The sequence below is a fragment of the Gossypium hirsutum genome, chromosome D05 (genome assembly GCF_007990345.1).
Source record: "Gossypium hirsutum isolate 1008001.06 chromosome D05, Gossypium_hirsutum_v2.1, whole genome shotgun sequence".
NCBI classification, from domain to species: domain Eukaryota; kingdom Viridiplantae; phylum Streptophyta; class Magnoliopsida; order Malvales; family Malvaceae; genus Gossypium; species Gossypium hirsutum.
Window position 1 is genome coordinate 54,800,820 of NC_053441.1, and position 23,157 is coordinate 54,823,976.

General features: G+C 32.6%; 1 protein-coding gene across 1 annotated transcript; it reads right to left on the reverse strand.

The window, feature by feature from the left end:
• Positions 1-10,915: 10,915 nt before the first annotated feature.
• Positions 10,916-11,675, reverse strand: LOC107902982 (uncharacterized). Its single transcript, XM_016829066.2, has 2 exons — positions 11,416-11,675; positions 10,916-11,291 (listed from the first exon to the last, which is right to left on the reverse strand). Exons 1-2 carry the CDS (start codon positions 11,629-11,631, stop codon positions 10,995-10,997), a joined length of 513 nt encoding a protein of 170 aa, XP_016684555.1. The 5' UTR covers positions 11,632-11,675; the 3' UTR covers positions 10,916-10,994.
• Between the last annotated feature and the right edge of the window lie 11,482 nt (positions 11,676-23,157).

Genomic DNA, 23,157 nt, shown 5'->3' on the forward strand with positions numbered 1-23,157 from the left:
ATTCAAAATTTGGACACACGGCCATATCCAATCCCATGTGTCCACTCGCGTAGGTATTTGAAATAGGGCCACATGATTATGTCTCAGGTCGTGTGCCAAATAGTGTTACATATAACTTGAGACACACGGCCATGTCGCATGCCGTGTCTCAAATCATGTGAAACATGCACCTAAAAATAATAATGATACACAGCCATGTGGGGCATACATGGCTGTGTGACAACCCGTGTCCTAGGCCGTGTGTAGCATAAGTTGCCCTTAAGACAAGCCATGTCAAAACCAAGTCTTGCACACCAAGATAGACCAATTCTACCAACATTCACATGTTTAAAACATACTTCAAAACATCAAACATGTTAGATATTCACTCATCCTATATCAAACCAATATGCCATCAAAAGGCACCTCAAATCACACATCAATTCAATTCATTGAAAGCTACATTATAACCTAAACATACATCACCATAATCACACATTATTGAACCGTTTCAATCACATATGAATAAGTCATAAGCCATATATTTACAATGCATTTAAAAGTGACCAAAAGACATAAACATGCCTATGCATTTACAAGTCAAAACAAAACATATATACAACACATAACCATATCACATTGGACAAATAGCATAAATAAAAACTTCTATTACATATAAGCCCTATACATGCCATTTATAACCATAACCAAAATAACCAAAACTATCAAAGTGGTCGATGGATAATGTGATAGAGCTCCGACGAGATTCCAACCAATCGAGCTTTCGATGATCTACAAAATAGAGAAAATAACTACATAAGCAACTACTACTTAGTAAGTTCATATAATGTGAACTTAAACTTACCACATATGTTATTTTTAACCATTAAAGCATGGATTCAATCATTATACAAGTGCATACATTCAATCCTATACACACAACTCCACAAGGTTAGTAGGTATATAATTAGCATAGTTTCACCCAATTCATGGAACATTTCATGAAATAATCTCAATATACAAATCATCTACCACATATTCATTTGATTCCCTTTTCAATATAATTGCACATATCATACTATCCATTTTATATATTCAACATCATAGCTCATTTCATATACTCAACATTATAGCTTATTTCATATACGTACCTTTCCATTTCACCTAAATTGCCCGTTGAACCATATTCAATAACATCGGATACTTGGGAAATGCCTGCACAAAGTATGCCTTTTCATGTAATTGTAACCTTTTCAATATTGCTCACACGAGCTGTGAAATGGGTCGAGATGTTAACTACATGATGTTGCTTACACAAGCTGTGGAGAATCTGCAACAAATACAGGACCTTAGCCATCGGTAGGACATCCAAGACCAGCACCCAAAACCGTATAACCCCTAATGACATGTCATTTGTATCCTAAGTATTCTCAAGGTTCAAACGGGACTATTTATCTGTCCAACATCCAGAACATCGTATTATTATCAATTTAAATTATACCTAGTATAACATTAAATAACATGCATATGAAACAATAATTAATAAGTTTAATACTCATACTAACTTACCTCGATAAAAAACAGTTGTGAAAATGAAGTCGACGACTAATCCTGTAACACCCCTAACCCATATCCGTCGCCAGAATAGGGTTACGAAGCATTATCAAAATATACAGATCAAATACAAACATTTCATATCAAAAATTTTTCACAAAGTCCCTCAAATGGACCTTTGAGAACCAAATTATATGTTAGAAACAAGTCAGGACTAAATCGAGAACTCAAGGAATTTTTCCCAAAATTTTAAAATTTTCCTTATATGTAAGGGACACACGCCTGTGTGGCCAGGTCCTATGGCTCACATGGCCAAGTGACACACCCGTGTTTCAGGCTGTATGGGCATTCGATGTAAAGCACACGATCGTGTTCCAACCCGTGTCCAAATTAGGTTTCATACTGACTTAGTCACACGGCTAAGCCACACGCCCGTGTGCTAAGCTGTGTGAGCATACTGACTTGCATAATTAAGGTGTAAGGTTCACATGGCCAAGTCACACGCCTGTGTTCTAGGCTGAGCATTTTGTTTTGAAATTTTAAGATGTAGGGGACACATGGTCAAAACACACGCCCATGTACTAGGCCATGTACCACACACGGCTGACACACATACCCGTGTCTCTGCCATTGTGGATAAAATAAGACCATTTCCAAGCCTTATTTCTCACCCAAACTTGTCTTCCACCTACATCAACATTTTAACACATTCACCAACCAATTCAAGACATTTAAACCAAGCCAAAACCAAGTCTTAATCTTGACATTTTACACATACAACCAATGTATCAATAGACAATTTATTATTATGTCATTCTAAAACTTATACTTACCTAGATCCCAAATGCATATATGTGCATAATCATATTTATATTCCAAACACGATAATACCATATATATATCAAAACATGACCATTACAAGCCATTCCAATGGATATTTACAACCAAAACATGTGTATGCCAACATTTGACCAATTTAACCTATAAATGCCATTATATTCTAATTAAAATTTTCTATTTATACCAAAAAGAGCTGAAGGATAGTGTGATCTTGCTCCAATCCGCTCCAACCTTTATGAGCTTCCAAGTATTATAAAACAGGGAAAATAAAACAGAGTAAGCATTTAAATGCTTAGTAAGTTTGTATAATGGGAAATTGACTTACCATTCATATTCATTTAAAATAAGCATACAAAGTACATCCAAATCAAATTAATCAATAACCTATCACATATACATCCTCAAGCAAGTTAGTCATGTATTTCAAATGCATTTCAAGTAAGTAACAGAGATGAGCTCATCGTATAAACATTTCCATGTATTTTTATTTTAGGTTGATATAATTATTAATTCATCCAGATCTTATCTTAACTTATGCCTGAACTTTGCTCGTTGAACCTTAAGAAATATCGATGGACATCGGGTAGTACACATGAAGTGTACGAATCTGTAATTCGTCAATTCATATTTATGAGTGTTCATAAGAACACTTAAACGGGAAGCACTTTCTCGAGCCATATAATGGGAAGCTTATGTAAGCCATGTAACGGGAAGCTCATGCGATCCAATATTGGGTAGCTCTGAAGATCCATTAATCCGGAAGCTCTAGATAGCCATATAACAAAAAGTTCAAGCGAGCCTTATCAGAAAGCTCACAAAGATCCAATTAACGGGAAGCTCACAAAGAGCCATAATCGGGAAGCTCATAAGATCTGTGGTGTGTCCACAACACATGTAGGATTACAACCAATCGGGATGATCCTAAGAGCTATTAACAGGAAGGTCGTAAGAACAATATAACGGGAATCTTGAGAGGGCTAATAACGGGACGCTCTTTCAAGCTGTGTTGTGTCCACAACATATGCAAGACTACAACCAATACAAGAAACTTGTATCCATCGATTTTCATTTGTTCAAACGAGACTTAACATTTATCGGGCATTTTTGGATATTTAATCACTTTCACATGCATGGAAATTATACAATTCACATATATAACATTTAATTTAAACATATAAATGTACACAATTTAGTTACACGAACTTACCTCGACACTTGTTCGTATACGAGAATCTACTAATTCAATACTTTTTTATTTTCCTCGATCCAATTTCGTACTAGGTCTATCCGGATCTATACGAGTAAATTTAACTTAATTTAATACAAGTCATATTCAATTCAATCCAATTCATATTTTAAGCAAAAGTACTATTTTGCAGCTATACTTTTAGTTAATTTCAATTTTATCCCTAGGCTCGGAAAATGAAATTCATGCAATTTAATCATTACTGAAAGTCTAGCCAAATTTTTCATATAACAATAGCAGTTCATGTATTTCACAAAATTAGAAATTTTCCATGAATTTTTACATAGTTTTAATTTAGTCCCTAAATCACAATTTCATTCCTTTACGAAAGTTGTTTATCTATCAACAACCTTTCATTTTCTACCATAAATTTCAAAATTTCAGCATACTCATCCATGGAAAAATTTTAATGCTTTGATAGCTTTGCAAATTAATCCCCAAATTATCTAAATTAGGTTATTACGATATTAGAAATATAAAAATTACTAAAAACGGGACAAGAATGCTTACCCAATTAAGCTTGCTTAAATTCTTTTCTCTTAGCTAAGGTTTCCATAGAAATGATTTGGGGAAGATGATATTTTATCTTTTAATTAATTATCATCTTTTATTATTTCCACTTTCCAATTTAGTCATTTTCTTTTCTTAAATTTTCATAGATGAATCATCATAATTATCTACTAACTCTATTTAATGGTCTAATTTCCAAATAAGGACCTCAAATTTTGAATTCCATAGCTATTTGCTACCTATAGCTACTAGAACTCAACTTTTGCATTTCATGCAATTTGGTCCTTTTATCAATTAATCATGTAATTGGTAAAATTTTTCTTAACGACATTTTTATACATCATTCCTATCATAATGCAGACCATGCAATACTATTAATATAATTTTTCTTTCTGACTCAGATTTGTGGTCTCGAAAGCACTATTTCGATTTCACTAAAATCGGGCTGTTACAAATCCAACAATTTAGCCTTTCCTCGGTTTAAATTCAGTTGGTTCTTGTCTTGATCTAAATAATAATTTCATTCAATTAAATCATTCAAATAACTTAATATAATTAATTCTAGCTTATAACAAAATTTAATGTGAAATTACGAAATTACCTCTAACATTTTAACTTTTATGCAATTTAGTCCTTAAACTCAAAACTTTCAATTTAACCACAATTGATAAAATATCATTCTAGCCTATTTTCATAGGGTTCCCTAACAGCCCATATTTATCACAAATTTCACATTTTTACCAATTAATTATACTTTTTTAACAAACTAATCCCTAAACCTTAAAATCACTAAAAATCACTTAACAAAACATGCTTATTTAACAACCAAATTTAATAATCTATCAATTAAATTCAAAACACATTCAAACTCAATCATGGAAAGTCCCTTGAATTTTAATAACTTTACGAATTAACCCCCAGGCTAGTTAGATTAAGGTAATAAGAACTCAAAAACATAAAAATCACTAAAAATGGAATAAAATTATATACCATGAATAGCTTGGCCGAACCTAATTCTCCCCTTGACTATGGTGTTCATGATTTCAACAAGAAAAAAAAAAGAAAGAAGGAAGATGATGATACATTTTTGTCATCTTTTACTTAATTTCTAAATTTACAATTTTACAAAATTAACATTTTTAAATTTGCAAAATAACTCATAACCATGCCATTATCATCCATTAACTAATGACATGGTATATTTACTCATTAAATCCATTAACTTAAGGTTCCATGTCCATTTGATCAGTTTAATTAATAGAATTCAACTTTTACATATTTTTCAATTTAGTCTTTTTCATAGGGTTCACGAGATTGTTCACACAAGCTGACGAGAATCCGCAACATATGCAAGATCTCAGCCATTTGAATGGACTATAACATCATAATAGAGTAGCCATTCTATTCACCAGTTCACGATGCTACTCACACAAGCTGTCGAGAATCCGCAACATATGTAGGATCTTAACCATCGGAACGGTCTATGTCATCATAATAGAGTAGCCATTCAATTCACCAATTCAGATGCTGCTCATACAAGCTGTCGAGATTCCGCAACATATGTAGAATCTCAGACATCGCGATGGTGTGTATCATCAGAGTAGAATATGCATTTAGGATTCACCTGCTCGAAGCTTGATAACTTGTCAATTGATCATTTCTTAGATATTTTCAACCAATCAATTATTAAGCACACTATGAGTTTAATTGTATAACAAAGAATGTATAAAAATAACCATTATATTATAGACATAATAGTACGAACTTACCGGACTGATTTACAGTAACTGCCAAAGTACATGAACAATTCAGCAACTTCTCTATGCCTTGATTTTCAATCCATTCTTGATCTAAAATATTAATTTCATTCAAGTAATAGAATCCAACAATGAAGTTAACTCTTTTTATGCATTTAACTCTTTTTTATATTTTTAAAAAATTGCCCCTAACATTTTACTTTTATGCAATTTAGTCTTTAAGCCCTAAATATGCAAATTAACCATTTTTACCTTAAACCCAATATAGCCCAAACATTAATGGTCTCCTAACAGCCCCTATTTGCAATTATTTCACATTAAGTCTTTGTATTTTTACTATTTTCACATTTTAGTCCTTGAACATTAAAATTAAAAAAACTACTTTACAAAATAGTCCTATTTAACAACCAATATTAATATTTTACCATAAAAATTCAAGAAAAACTCAAATTCATTAATGGCACAATCCATAACATTTTACATTTTTACAAATTAGCCATCGGGTTAGCTAGATTAAACTAATACAAGCTCAAAAATATAAAAATTACTAAAAGCAGACATCAAACACATACCTAATAGAGAACTCTAGCTAGCCGATGCTTGCTCTCCCCTTAACAACGGTGTTTCGACCTTTGGAAGAAGACAACAATGAAATTTTCCTAGCCAATTTGGCTTTTAATTCATTTAAATTTTATTTATTTACTTAATTACTATTTTACCCTTAATTAATTCACGCAATTTTAACTAAATGAAAGTCAAATCCGTTCACTATGGGTAATGGTGGTTTATTTACCATCCAAACCCCTTTAATTTACCCCTTTTAATTTAGTCCTTTTTACTTAATTAACCATCCAAACGTTAAAATTTCCTAGCCAAATTTTAATATGACACTAATGACATCGTAATTATTAAATAATTAATATTTACAACCTGAAACATTGGAGTTGTGGCCCCAAAACCACCATTTCCAATCATACTGAAAAATAAACTAATTAGTAAATCTTTATTTAATTAGGATTTAATTGCAATTTACCACAATCTAAAGAATTCTTCATCATTTCTATTATTATCCATTTAAGGAGGGTCCAATTACACAATTGTTCCATCAATTATATTAAATTCCAATTAAACAAACTTATTTACAATTTATCCTTAAACCAATTAAGACTAAATGAATAAATAACCCAAAAGTTAGTGGAATGATAAACATCCACCACGCTTAGACTTTTTGACCATGGTTTAATCCCCATTTTGGTCCCTTTACTATTTTAAATCTATAGTAATTAACTTTTACCTCTTTTTCAATTTAATCCTTTTACCTTTATTAATCAATAAATCATCAAAATTTCCAAAACAAACTTCAATTCACATATAATAAAACTCTGCAAATATTCAATAAAAATATTTACGGTCTTAAATTATGAAAACAAGGCCCCAATATCTCATTTTCAACAACCATTTGACTTTTGGACTAAACCACTCATATTAACTATTAATTCAATTAATTAAAATTTCTCAAATCAAAATTCAATATAGAAATTATTATAGACTCGTATAATTTAAATGCTAATTATACGAATTTTCTCGTCAATTTTGTGGTCTTGAAACCACTGTTTCCTACACCACTAAAAATTGGATTGTTATAGAACCACTGACCCAACCAACAAACCTTAATACTTCTTGCCCCAAATTCGAGGTGTTACACATTCAAAATATCTAATAATACAAGGAGACCCGTAATTAATATTTATTCCCAACTTTCTTTGAGGACTCACTCATCTCTGAGCATTGTGGTGGATCAATTGGAACATATATGCACATACAAAAATTTAAAGATGTGAAATATTTAGCTCTTCAGTAAAAACCAATTGTATTGGGGAGTATTTATAACTTATTGGCTTGATGTGTATAATACGTAAATCAACATAATCTCATGTTGAAATAGGAAGTTTAGTTCTCATAAGTAATGGTTTAGATATTAATCAGATGCATTTAATCAATAATTTCTCTAAACCATTATACGCATAAATAACAAGCTTTTGACAATAAAAGACTGAGATATAAACTCATTAGCTTTAGCAATATGAATTATCTTAATTGCATAATCTGAAATTAATTATTTAAACAAGAAATCTTGCAAATGACAAGTTGCAAATTGATAACACATATGTGATTATTTTGTAAATGCATCTACCAAAATCATATAATATCAAAACCATCCATACGGTGGATGAATAGGCCCATATAGGTATCATCTGCTTCAAGGAATGATAAATTACTATAAATCATTGAACATTCTGTACTAAGAATAAACATAGGACAACATTTTGAATCATCCATTTTCTTCTTATCTATTTGTCAATAATGACAATAAGTTAAATTTTCATATTGTTATAAATGGCTACATTCATTTCAGGGAGTGGAGCAAAACTGGTGTAACAAATAACTCATTATTTAGTTTAGTCATAATGAGATATGAGATCAATTCAAAATACTTTTAAAGCCCTTTTAACAAGAGTTTTGCACAATCAATTAACTACCAAGAATAATTTGCTATGTCATGTATAGAAACAAGTCTAAATTAAATATATCAATAAAAGTCACATCTCAAACATAAAAATATGACATAATGAAAAACTAACAATTTTTTCTCTCATAACCATAAATCATAAACATGAATGAAATTTAATTCAAAATTCAACCATTCATGCTCATAGAACTTTTCATTTACAAATGCTCATGTCATTTCTCTAAATAATTAACACATGGAATAATATAAAATGTATGAACTACTACCTTTGAACAATTCTTTAAACTAAATCAAATATGAATAACCATAAAATTCACTGGTTTATTAACACAAATTTGCTCACTAGATATGTTTTAATCAAATATATTATTATAAAACCTACTATAGTGGCATAAATAAATCAATTAATATTCATTTTCATGAACAAATAAGATGCTTAAAACAATATGTAACCCATGTAATTATAAATAAATCAATTAATATTCATTTTCATGAACAAATAAGATGCTTAAAACAATAGAAGACCATCTCAAATATTTAAACCATATATCAAGTCGATTTATTATTTAAAGATGTACCTTTTTTTCTGTGTTGAGTCTTGACGATTTTATCAAAAAGTAAGCAAATTAAACTCCAATAGTAGACTTTAAATCCAATCAAAATCTATTAATAGCAAACTTTAAGAGTGAATCTTATTTTCCAGGTGTACAACAGGTACATAACCAATGACTTTTCATACATAAGTTTTCTCTCTTACAAGTTCTCATAAGTAGTATTTTACCACGTAATTTTAATTTAGAACTTATTTTGAGTACTATAGAGTTATAGTTTAAAAAAATAGCTTGCAACTTTAGGTGCATCCAACCATAATGAACTTTAGATAGAATTACCATATTCTATTGCTCATAAGTAGCTCTTTCACAATCAAATATTTTGCTTTCAACTCCTTAACGGGGATAATGACAAAAGAAGATCATAAAGATAGTCACAGTCAATTCAATTTAATAATAAGAGTAATCAATAACTCAATCCTCCCTTTTTTCTCATCCTTTCAAAATAGATATTTATAGCAATAGTGATTCATATGAAATATAAGATTTTCTTCATTCACAATCTCAGTATGATATTCATTGCAATGAATATCTTTTAAAACTAATGTATTAACCATCACAAATTTTGTGCTTTTTAGATATTGATATAATAGCTCTTTTGGAGCTTTCAACTAATTTTGTACTATAAAATATTGGAATAATATTTGTTTATTTTAGTACCAAATAGGGTAAATATTTTCTATTTCTAATGATAGAATTCATTACTACATTCTCATACCATTCCTCAAAAAATATTAACAGAAACAAAATATTTGGGCATACGCCACATATGTGGCCAATAATCTTTCATATCACATTGATAACATAAGTTATCTTTACCCTTTGAAGAGTTATCTTGAAAACTCTCATTGTTTTCTTATTTATTACTGTGTTCCCACTTTTTAGTGGTTCAGGATTATATCATTTATTTTCTTTATGTTTGCATTCACTTTGGGGAATGCAACAAATCTAGTAGAATAGACTTCTAAATGCCTCCATTGATTCTTTGTTTCATAATCACTATTGAATCATACGTGGATTTCAAATCAGAATCTATCTATTCATATTGTCATGATTAATCTTCAATTATAATAAATATAATATAATAAATAAATTATAGTAAAATATACCTGATGATATTTAACATTATCCTCATCACCCACGTAAGGATTATATAAATTTCTTTGGATAATGATTACCCATAGTGCGCAGGCCTCAATTGAAGACTGAAATTGCAATAGCTCTAGAAGGCAACTGACAATAACTTGAGCAGTAGATTTGGAGTGACCATATTATAAAATAAAAAAAGAATCGTCTTGATAATTTGTTATAAAATAAAAGACAGAGAATAAAGAACAAAGAGAATGAGAGACCAAAGAAGGACCATATTTTATTGATCAATCTGAATATTTTACAATGCTTCTCCAAATTGATAGGATACGTAAGTGTTGAGGATTGAATGCGTCATTATATAATAAAAAAAAGGTCATATCATCATTTTTGTTAACAATTGAACAGAAAGTGACTAAGCAAATGACGCGGAAAAATTATTATGTGCCATCCTTCCGTTGGTCAACCTACCTCATTATTAAAAAAATTGATGACGATAGGGGTGGGTACCACATTAATAGAGGAATGAAACTTCAGGCAATAAAATCAACATTTTCAAAGTAAGGGTTTACGCCTTATTCAACACAAGTTTCGTAACTTAATGCATCACCCCAATGATTTGGGGTTTAAGCAAATAGGTTAAAGCTTTTCGACAATGAAGAAATATTTTAAAATTTGTTACAGCTAACAAAAATGATCTTTTTTTTTCTATAATTTGGATTAATGGTTTATTTAGAACTTGCAAATCATAACCCTACCTATCATCTTCTTGTTTATATATATATATATTTTTGTGAAGATTTTTCATCAAAATCAAATCAAAATCGGGTATTGTTAATATACTATTAATTATTAGAATGAAGTTACAAATCTTACTTTCATTTATATATTTCATCGTATTTTGGTTGAAGGATAATAAGAATATAAAAGAAGATAAATATAGTGCCCATGCGGATCACCATCGGCAACGTCGGCCGTGGCTTGTGGGCAGTGGCGTAGATATTGGCGGTTAATACTTGACCGTTAGAATTTGGTTGTGATTCAATACTTGCCCATGCGGTGTATTGAAAATCGCCAGAAATAAGCCGATCTTCGCTCTTGTGGTGGGATATAAGATTGTTTGCAACTTTTTTCCAATCAGGGGGGTCATTAATTTTGAACATCTTAGTAGAGACCTACAATTGATAAGTGAATCTATTATTATATATTTTAAAAAGAAATAGTTAAGTTTTAATATAATTACCATGTGAAGAAAGTATGGGAAATAATTAATTAAGATAAATATAGATTAATATTTACCTGATTATCAGTGGTCCAAAAAATGATCCACCTGAGGCTAGAACCAACTTCATACACAGGAGCTGCGTTCAGATAGATGGCTGGCATAGTCAGCGTAAAAGTTGTTGTTTCTGCTTTCTTGATCGTTTCCGCAGCAGTTTCGTAGTTGGACGAACTCAATACTAGATTGTGGCCAGCATCATTTGTAATAGTGCACTCAGTGGTAATAGTAGCCATTTGTAGTAGGTTTATACAAATTTCAGCTACATACCGAGTCTGCTTTTGATTTGTTTGTGTTGTGCTTCATGCAGTGTTCCATACACACATTTATAGCATAAAAGAAATAATATAATCAAGTCAGTGAGCTGTATTCAATGTAAAAAAAACAAAAACAAAAAAACCCTATAAACTGGCATTATCCCTATGACTATCAAATCCTTTTTTTTTAATACTTTAACGTATGTTACACCTAACCAAAATGATATTCTTTTCGATTATTTGGGTTAATGGTTTATTTAAAACTTGCAATCATATTCCTACCTATATTGTTTTTGAAGATTTTTCATCAAAACCTGGTATGGGTAATATGATATTATTTATTAGAATTAAGTTGCAAATCTCTTACTTTCATTTCTCTATTTCACCGTATTTTGATCCAAGGATAATCACAATAAAAAAGACGGAGATAAAATTGAGAATATTTGCCAAGGCAACACCAACAACAATTAATAGACCTCACCCAAATAATTTGGCTCTGGCTTTCAAATAATTTATTAAAACGAGAAAGGACTGTATGAAACCGTGATTTTACGTCATCCCTATCCCTTTCCAATAGGAGAATGATAAATTAAACTTTTCTCCTGATATTCAGCATTTTATAGTTGGATTTGAATTTTTTCAGGAGGAAAAGGCTGAATATCAAGAGGAAAATTTTGATTTGTCATTCTCCTGTTGGAAAGAGATAAAAATGATGTGGAATCACAGTTTCATACAATCTCTTCTCTTATTAAAACAACTGTAATGACATATTTTTAGGAAACTAGAAACTAAAAATTAAAAGCAGTTATGCATTGACTGAGATTGAGCAAAGTCAATAAGATTTTATTAATAAACCAAGGTTATGACTTCATCAAAAGCTCTAACTATAAAAATTTTGTCCTTACTTTTTCTTTTCTTTCAATTCAATGTCCCCAAAACAAATAATATAATTAATCTCCCCTTCTATCTATAGAAAAATAAAAGGGTAAAATGACATTCACATCCCTATAACCATCAAACCTTTAGCTTTTTCTTTTTCAAGTTCATTGCATCGAAATGATCAACTCATAAATGTGGATCTCTTTCACCCCACCCTAGATTATACAATCAATGTCATTTTAATCTTGGCCGATATAGACCAACTTGAAATCAAAATTATTTTGTTCAAAGTTCAATTTAAGTTGAGTCGAGTCTACTTAACCATGTTGGTAGCCTAACTTGCACAAAGGTCTACCATATTGTTAAAAATAGAACATTGGTAATGACAATGTATCGGAAAGAGAGAAAAATAAAAAACACACAAATTTTACGTAGAAACCCTTTCGGGAAAAGAACCACGGGCAGAGGAGAAGATAATTCACTATGTCAAATTCGAATGCCTATTTATAGGCTTGTAAAACCATATTCTAATAGGAGTGTAGTAAGATTGAAACACCTTATTCTAATTAATATCAAATAGATGGAGTTTAATAAGGGTTAAAAAACCTTATCTAAAGTAAAATAATAGAAGTGTAGTACTATAGGGATTTTACTTTTATTTTATTTTACTGTTGTATTTTTTTAAAATAAGGATTCAGGTCACATAATTCTAACAATCTGCACCTTGACATGAATTCTCAATGAACAAGTTCTTCATTGCGAACTCTTAACGAACAAGTTCTCCACCTCTTCCAAAAAACCCTTTAAAGGTTTAACTTCAACAATGAACACCAATCAAGTCTAAGCAATGCTCAACTTGGTTATAGGAAGGGACTTAGTCACCAAATCTGTAGGATTTTCATGAGTACTAATTTTGCTCACAACAAATCTCCACAAGCAATAATATCACGAACAAAATGATACCAAACATTAATGTGTTTTGTTCTCTCATGAAACATTTGATCTTTTGTAAGGAAGGTGACACTCTGACTATCACAAAATACTGTATTGATTTGAAGGTCTTCATTGAGTTCACTAAAGAGTCCCTTCAACCAAATAGCTTCTTTACAAGCCTCAGTAATTGCCATGTACTCAACTTCAGTGGTAGACAAAGCAACTGCCAACTGATTGCACAACCTTCGATTGTAAAGACATAACCTGTGAGAGATCTTCTTCTATCAAGGTCTCCAGCAAACTCAGCATCAACATACCCAATGACTCCATCTCTAGTTCTTCCAAACTGTAAGCAAACATCAGTAGTACCTCGTAAGTATCTTAAAATCCACTAAACTGCTTTCCAATGTTCTTTACCGGGATTCGCCATGTATCTGCTAACTGCACTGACTGCATATGATAAATCTGGACATGACCAAACCATAACATACATGAGAAATCCCACTGCAGTAGAGTATGGAACATGTGACATGTACTCAATCTCATCATCTGATTGTGGAGATAAAACCGATGAAAGTCTAAAATGGGCTGCTAAAGGAGTACTAACAGGCTTAGCATTCTGCATATTGAATCTGCAAAGAACTTTATCAATGTACCCCTTCTGACTTAGGTACAATTTACTTACTTTTCTATCTCTGAGAATCTTCATACCAAGTATCTTCTTTGCTGGTCTCAAATCTTTCATCTCAAATTCTTCACTTAGTTGGGCTTTAACCTTTCTTATCTATCCTCTATCTTTTACTACTACCAACATGTCATCAACATAAAGGAGTAGATACACAAAAGAACCATCATTGGTTTTCTTAAAGTAAACACAACCATCATGAGAAGTCATAAAGGAATCAAACCTTTTGTACCACTGTCTTGGTGACTATTTCAAACCGTAAAGGGACTTTTTTAGCAAGCAAACATAGTCCTCTTTTTTTGAGACTGTAAAACCCTCTGGTTGTTGCATGTAATATCCTTTTCAAGTTCTCTATGCAAAAATACAATTTTTACATCTAACTGCTCAAGCTCCAAATCATGCATGGCCACAATACCAAGCAAAGCTCGAATCTAACTATGCTCCACAACTGGGGAGAACAAATCTGTGAAGCCCACTCCTGGAATCTGACTGTAACCCTTTGCAACAAGTTTTGCTTTATATCTGAGTTCTTCAACTCTTGGAGTCCCCTCTTTCTTTTTAAGCACTCATTTACAACGAAAAACCTTTTACCTTTAGGAAGTTTCACAAGATCCCATGTTTTGTTTTTGTGGAGTGATTCTATCTCCTCTTATATAGCAAACATCCACTTTTTTGAGTCTTCACAACTAACCGCATCAGAATAATTAGATGGCTCTTGGTTTGCATCTGTATCTTTAGCCACATTTAAAGCATAAGCAACTAGATCAGACTCGGCATACTTCTTTGGAGGTTTAATTTTAGTTCTAGTTTTGTTTTTGGTTATAGAGTATTGTGGTGAAGAAGCAACTCTATTTTGAATTTTTGTACTGGCTTGAGGACTTGACTCTGTTGTAAATTCTAGATTAATCTGATGCTCCACTTGCTTTTGTTTTTCTTTATTAGAAGAGTATTTAATAGACAAGTTATGTAGCATAGCAGTTTCATCAAAAACAACATCTCTGCTAATCACAACTTTTCTATTTTCATCACACCATAACTTATACCCTTTTACACCAGTTTTATAACTAAGAAAAACACATTTAATTGATCTCAGTTCCAATTTTCCATTATCAACATAAGTATACGCAGGACATCCAAAGATCTTTAAATCAAAATAGTCAACAAGATTACCAAACAATACCTCTTGTGGAGTCTTTTTCTCAATGGCAACGGATGGAGATCGGTTGATCAAAAAACATGCAGTAGAGGCTGTTTCGGCCCAAAATGACTTTGGTAAGTTGGATTTTGACAACATACATTGAACCTTCTCCATGATCGTTCTGTTCATTCATTCTGCAATGCCATTTTGCTGTGGAGTATGACAGACTATCAAGTGTTTCACGATCCCTTCTGACTTGCACAGTTTATTAAACTCATCAAAACTGTAACACCCCAAACCTGACCTAGACGTTATGGTCAGATCTGGTCTGTCACATCAAAGTGTCATTCGAAAATATGAACTCATTGGTAAATTTTTTTCCTTTTTCTAAGTTGAAGATAAACCCCCTTTTATTATTAATTAGCAACTCAATTAGTCTAAAATCGTGAATGCTTTTTGAATTCTATAGTTTAAAACTCGTGTCTTCGAAAACGGTATTTATTTTAAAATTTATCTTCTCCTAAACTAGCAATTTAAAACATGAAAGTAAAAGCCCAATTAAAAATTTAAACCAACTTAAAGGCCTTATTACAAAAACAAAACCCAACTTATTATTTAAATCAAAATAGAAGCAAATATAAAAAGTAGTGATTATGTGGCCATCTCCGAGTCCCTCGCAGCACTGAATCGCCTAAGGCTGAGGATTACCTGCACAATTAAAGGAGAGGGTGAGTTTACGAAACTCAGTGTTTAATCCCCTTCTAGACAATCACTATGCAACATGCAAAATCAGTCTAAGCCTAAGCCCTATACAGTATCAGTACAGTTTGGGCCTTAGCCGATTACAATAATAATGTGTGGGTCTTACTCCAGTACAGTAACAATACAGTACAATAATGCAATCCATCCCAATCCAGCAAACATACCACTCCGTACCAATAACACACCATGTAAGGATAAAATTGACCCACTCAGCCAACACACCAATATCGCAGCAAAGCTACTAGTAACAGTATCGTAGCAAAGCTGCCAGTAACAGTATACTTCCTCCATACCAGTATCTCAACCCCATGTAGTATGCCATGTCATAAATCATACGTGTATGCAGAATGCCATACATATCATAAAGCAAATCAGTCATACATACATATGGCCATAACAATCATTTAATCTCCTAGGAGTATAACAGTCATTTTACCTTATGGGGGTATTTTGGTCATTTTACCCTACGGGGGTATTTCGGTCATTTTAGCCTATGGGGGTATTTGGGTCATTTTACCTTACGGGGGTATTTTGGTCATTTTACCCTACAGGGGTATTTCGATCATTTTACCCTATAGGGGTATTTCGATCATTTTACCCTATAGGGGTATTTCGATCATTTTACCCTACGGGGGTATTTCGGTCATTTTACCCTATGGGGGTATTTCGGTCATTTTACCTGTTAGAGTATACCCAAAGATCAATCATGAGATGGTTGTAATAACATACTTGATTTATCATGTTTATTAATATAAGGCGTTACCATTATTATTTAAGTTTCTTTTCTGTGTGTATAAATAAACTGTTTTATAATAATGTCCTGAGAATAATATGATTATTCTTAAGAGGTCCTTAGTCAAGTATTATTGTTGAATAGGATGACAATAATGCATTAAGATTAACATGTAGTTGATTGATGATAAAGAGTTGTCATTGATATGGAATGTCAAAATCAATGCATGAATATGTGTGTTAGAGAACAACATATTGGACTGACCTGTTATGAGTATGTTTCTTGGATTATTATGTAATTGTCACAACATTACTCATAGTGATTAATATGTATATGATCCTCAGGCTTGAGATCATATAGTCCCAACATCGTGAGTTGTATATTTTGATATAGTCAAACGTACACCGTAACTGGTTGTTCTATAAAGGCTGATGTTGGATATATCACGATCTATGTAGAGGGATATGGTTGATCGGTATAGGATAAGTCCCTCCTACATAATGGGAGTAATATCTTAGGCCACTTGATTGAGTGAGACTAGAAATGCATGGCCATGCTCAAATAAGCTGATATGAGATGTCATACTTATTTGTATATCATAGTCTACTTAAGATATCAAGGAACATGGAATGGACTATGCAAGTGTGACTGTTCCATGACTTGTGTCCAATCCAGGGGTAAAGGACTTAAAGATTATTGCATGAAAGGTTAATCATAAAAAGGTTATGTCGAATCATGATTTCTTATGACTTAGGTAGCAATGATGCATTCCTAGGTGCCGCTCATTGTTTGTAACAATGGAACCGTTCTAGTATTACTGTTAACGTTACGAGAACCTACAGGGTCACACCTTATAGTTGAAATGAACGGAATAAAACATAGTTGGTATTGTATTTGGTTGTCGCTTGAATTAAATTAATTATAGAATTAATTTAATTGGGTAATCAAATATCGAACACATTATGTACAAGGTTGTTGTACGCATAATGAGAACATGAATTTGGTTAATAAATAAATTCAAATAAATATATAGTTTACTAAAATCATTATTATAATTAATGTAATTATAATTTTTTGTTTAACACATTGTTATATTTATTTAATTTCTAGAACCCTAAAAACAAATATAAAAATCTCATTTTTCTTTGCTTGGGGTCGAGCAGCTGTCAAAGCAAAGTCTTCTCTAAAACTGTTTTGGGGATTCCTTACACTTATTATCAACTGGGTGGATTACGTAGAGGCCGGAGTCACGATAGATTGCTGCTTGGTTCGATAGTAGATCAGATTACTCATTGCTGAGGCGTTGCTGTCTACTCAGAATAAACATTCGGTAATTTTGAAACCTTTATTTCACCTCGATTCGTTCCTCACACATGGATCCATGGTTAGGATCGCCAAATATTTTATTTTTCCGCTGTGCCGTAGGGGTGTCAGCATTCCAACATTACCCTATGAGGGTATTTTGGTCATTTTACCCTACAGGGGTATTTTGGTCATTTTATCCTATGAGGGTATTTCAATCATTTTATTGACCTCACGAAAAGTCCACAGTTGCCTCGAGCAACTTAGGTAACCTAAATGGGCAAAACAGTGTAAATGGGCTCGAAGCCCATTTCTCGGCCTAAGTGGGCTTACACGTTCATGTGGTCCGCTCAGCCCAGAATTCACCAGAGCTATTGGAACTATATAGCCCAGTCCAGTATTCGCTACAGTTCGTGGATTTCATTCGTGTGGGGCCCACGAGCCCATTAGGCCCACACGGCCCATTGTGGGTAAACGTACCCCATTATGGCTTAAACCCATGAAAACACTCATGGAGGCCTCTACAGTCCAACACCATGTTTTGTGGGCTCGAATTACCACACGTGTAACACTCCTAACCCGTGGTCGTCGCCAAATTGAGGATACGAGGCATTACCGAACATAGCACAGTTCAAAATAGACATTTATTTGAAATTAATCACTAAGCAAACTTGTATATATATATATTTAGACCACATAGTCAACCCAAAATTTAAATTATACTTTTGTTCTAGTCATATCACACATAAAAATCATGCTCGAACAAAAGTACACCTCCAAACAATTTATGAGTGCTTGTAAACCAGTCTTTTAAATCAATCAATTTTTAAGTCATAAGGTTAACATAAACTCTTTACAAATCATTTTATAATAAAAAAATTTATTATAAACGAAGTCACTATTCAAATGGTCACACCCAACTACAAGATTTGAATATAAACATGCTAATTCATATGTTTAGTGAATATTTATTTTCATTCATCTAAATTATAACACAAGCATTTAACATTGCATAGTTTCAAACCAACAACATGTCGTTACAAAATTAGCAAATTATAACAAAGTCATCCAATTTATGTATGTATAACATTCCCAAAACATATACTTTCAAGCCTTTTAAAACCAACCTAATTTAACCAAATAGCGTGTTCGACATACAACATAACCAAACCATATAGATATAGTCATTTATACACATCTCATATCCAAATACACAAGCATATTATAGCCAAATTATTTGTTCATATACATATTTCATTATTTACCATTTAGCAACCACACCTTTATAGTCAATATATACAAATACATCATACGCTTATAGATACATGTTATAATCACATTGATATAAACACCAAAACCGAATCTTATAATCACTTACATCTTCATATCAAATGTGTCTCAATTACACTCCATATTTAAATAATATTACCAATTACCTAATTATCACATAACATAATCTTAATTCAACTAACATCCAGTATTAGCTTCATTACCAAAACACATAACTAAATATCACCTTTTTATTCAACTCATATTTTAAGACTTTAATGCCTAGCATAAACCAAACTTATCACATACATGAACTTGAATAATTCATTCAAAAACAAGCTCAAATCATTATCAATCACCATAGCAAAACATGCTAAGCTTATCTGACATATATATATTTCTAGCAAATTACACATTTAAACTATGAAACATAATACCTAACATGAACTAATATCATAGCCAAAATGCATAATCACAAACATCATTTTAATCCTATTCATCAAAAGCATTAAGACCAAACTTACCCCCAAATCTTAGCAAAAATTCAGCACCTACAAGCAAAGAGAGGGAAAACCACACAAAATCGGCATGAAAAGTAAAACAAAAATGAGCAGTATGCCCTCTAGCTGAATTTTCCTGAGTAACAAAGTCCATTTTCGGCACACCTCTCCTCTCCCCTCACTTCCCTTGATTTTCTCCTAAAATCTCTCCTCTTATCCCTCCTTGAATCACTCCACCGATTTCTCCTCAACTCCCCCAACAACTCCATTCAAATTCCATTTAAACTCTCCTTAGCTGTGTTTCAGTCGAACTCCACTACTTACATAGCTCAAGCAACAAAACAAATACTCCGTTGCACAACCCAAGACTTAAACCTCAGACCTCACAGTTACACAACACACCACCTTGCCACTAGACCACAAGCTCTTTTGTGTCATAAAACCAACACTATTATTTATAAGGCTTGTATGCCAAAGTCCAGATTCATTTAAGAGCAAAACTAAAAATTCTGCAGAAGCCAAGACTTGAACCCAGGCTTCTCAAACACTTCCAAACACTCCTAAATCACTTAACCATTGAAGCAGACATTCATTTATGTCAATTCCTTGCACAACTAAATATTTATGTGCAGTCTCCTAATTGTTCCCTTGTTCAAAACCTATTTCTTCTAGGCCCAAAATTCGGGGTGTTACAATTCACCCCTCCTGATCGAAATACCCTCGAAGGGGAAATTGATCGAAATACCCTCAAAGGATAAAATGACTGAAATACCCTCAAAGAGTAAAATGACCAAAATACCCCCGAAGGGTAAAATGACTGAAATACCCTCAAAGGGTAAGATGACCAAAATACCCTTAAAGGGTAAAATGACTGAAATACCCTTAAAGGGTAAAATGATCAAAATACCCCCATAGGTTAAAATAACTGTTTTACCCCTAGGAATTGAAATATGTGTATGATCGATTTGCTCTATGATATGTATATGGTTGTTACTGAGTATGACCTACTGCATACACGTATGATTTATGACATGACATACTGCATGGGGTTGGAATTATGATATTGGGGAAGTATATTGAATTGGTGGCTTTGCCACGTATACTGTTACTGGCAGCTTTAATGCGTTACTATTTCTGGCAGTTTTGCTGCGTCACTATTACTGGCAGCTTTGCTGCGATATTGGTGTGTTGGCTGGGTGGGTCGATTTTATCCTCACGTGGTGTGTTGGTGGTACGGAGTGGTGTGTTGGCTGGATTGGGTTGGGTTGCATTACTGTATTTTACTGATTATTGTATTGGGCTAAGGCCCACACTGTTACTATATTGGGTTAAGGCCCACACATTGTTATTGTAATGGGCTAAGGCCCACACTGTACTGATATTGTATAGGGCTCAGGCCTAGACTGATTTTGCATGTTGCATAGTGATTGTCTAGAAGGGGATTACACACTGAGTTTCGTAAACTCACCCTCTCCTTTAACTGTGTAGGTAATCCTCAGCCTTAGGCGATTCGGTGTTGCGAGGGACTTGGAGATGGCCACACAATCACTGCTTTTCATATTTGCTTATATTTTGATTTAAATAATAAGTTGGGTTTTGTTTTTGTAATAAGGCCTTTAAGTTGGTTTAAATTTTTAATTGGGCTTTTACTTACATGTTTTAAATTGCTAGTTTAGGAGAATATGAATTTTAAAATAATTATCATTTTCAAAGACACGATTTTTAAACTATAGAATTCAAAAATCATTCGTGATTTTAGACTAATTGGTTTGCTAATTAATAATAAAATGGGGTTTATCTTCAACTTAAAAAAAAGGAAAAAAAAGTTTTACCAACGAGTTTAAATTTTCGAATGACACTTTGATGTGACACACCAGATCCGACCATAATGTCTAGGCTGGGTTTTGGGTGTTACATTTAGCTTCCAACAAGAACATTCGTATCTAAGTTTTAAAAACTTCATAATTATTATTTGATAGACATCTAGCTAAAATGTTTGTCTTGTTGTCTGCTTTTGTTATAATAAGTTTATCTAAAATCGCGGAAGCTTTTAAAATTCTTTTGTTTAAAAGTCGTGACTTCGAAAATAGTAATTATTTTAAAAAAATTCCGTGATTTTAGATCAACTTATTATAACAAAAGCGGACAACAAGGAAAACATTTTGGCTAGATGACTGTCAAATAATAATTATGAGGTTTTTCAAACTTAGATACGAATATTCTTCCAACAAACTCAATTTTCGAAAGACACTTCAATGTGACATGCCAAATTCGACCATAACGTCTAGGTCGGGTTTAGGGTGTTACAAGAACAGAACTTTAAGCCATTGTCTGTACAAAGATATTTTATTTTTTTTTCCCGTTTGTTTTTAAATCATAGTTTTTCAAGACTTAAATGCGGAAAGCATATCGCTTTTCTGCTTCAGGAACAATGCCCAAACTTTTCTGGAAAAATCATCAATAAAAGTTAGCATATAATTAGCTCCACCTCTCAAAGGCACTATGGATGGCCCCCACAAATCAAAATGAATATACTCTAACGTTCCCTTCATGTTATGGATTCCTCTGGTGAATCAAACTCTCTTTTGCTTCCCAAAAACGCAGTGCTCACAGAACTTCAGTTTGCAAATTCCTTGCCCATCAAGAAGTCCTCTTTTGCTCAATTCTACCATGCCATTCTCATTCATATGCCCTAGGCGTATATGCCAAATTTTAGTAATACCATCATCTAATAAGGAAGAGGATGCGACAACTACATCACCAATAACAGTAGAACCCTGCAAAATATATAACTTGGCAGTCTTTCTCTGCCCTTTCATCATAATGAGAGAACCTTTAAAAATCTTCAAAACCCCACTTTCAGCTGTGTATTTGTACCCTTTTGAATCAAGAGTACTCAACGAAATTAAATTTCTCTCCAATTCTGGAACATGTCGTACGACACTAAGTGTTCTGACAACTCCATCAAACATCTTAACTTTAATTGTACCAACACCTGCAATTCTACATGAAGTATTATTTCTCATCAAAATAACACCTTTAGACACTATTTCGTAAGTTGTAAACCGATCCCAATTGGGACTCATATGGAAGGTGCACCCTAAATCAAGGATTCACTCCTCACTCACTTTAGAATTGTTGACAGAAGGACTAGAACTTCACCATCGCTATAGTCTTCTACAAAATCAGCTTTACCATAATTTTCTGGTTGTTTTCCATTTTGATTTGCTGCCTTCCTTTTGATCTTGTTCTGTAGCTTATAGCACTCAAATTTAATGTACCCTTTCTTCTTGCAGAAGTTAAA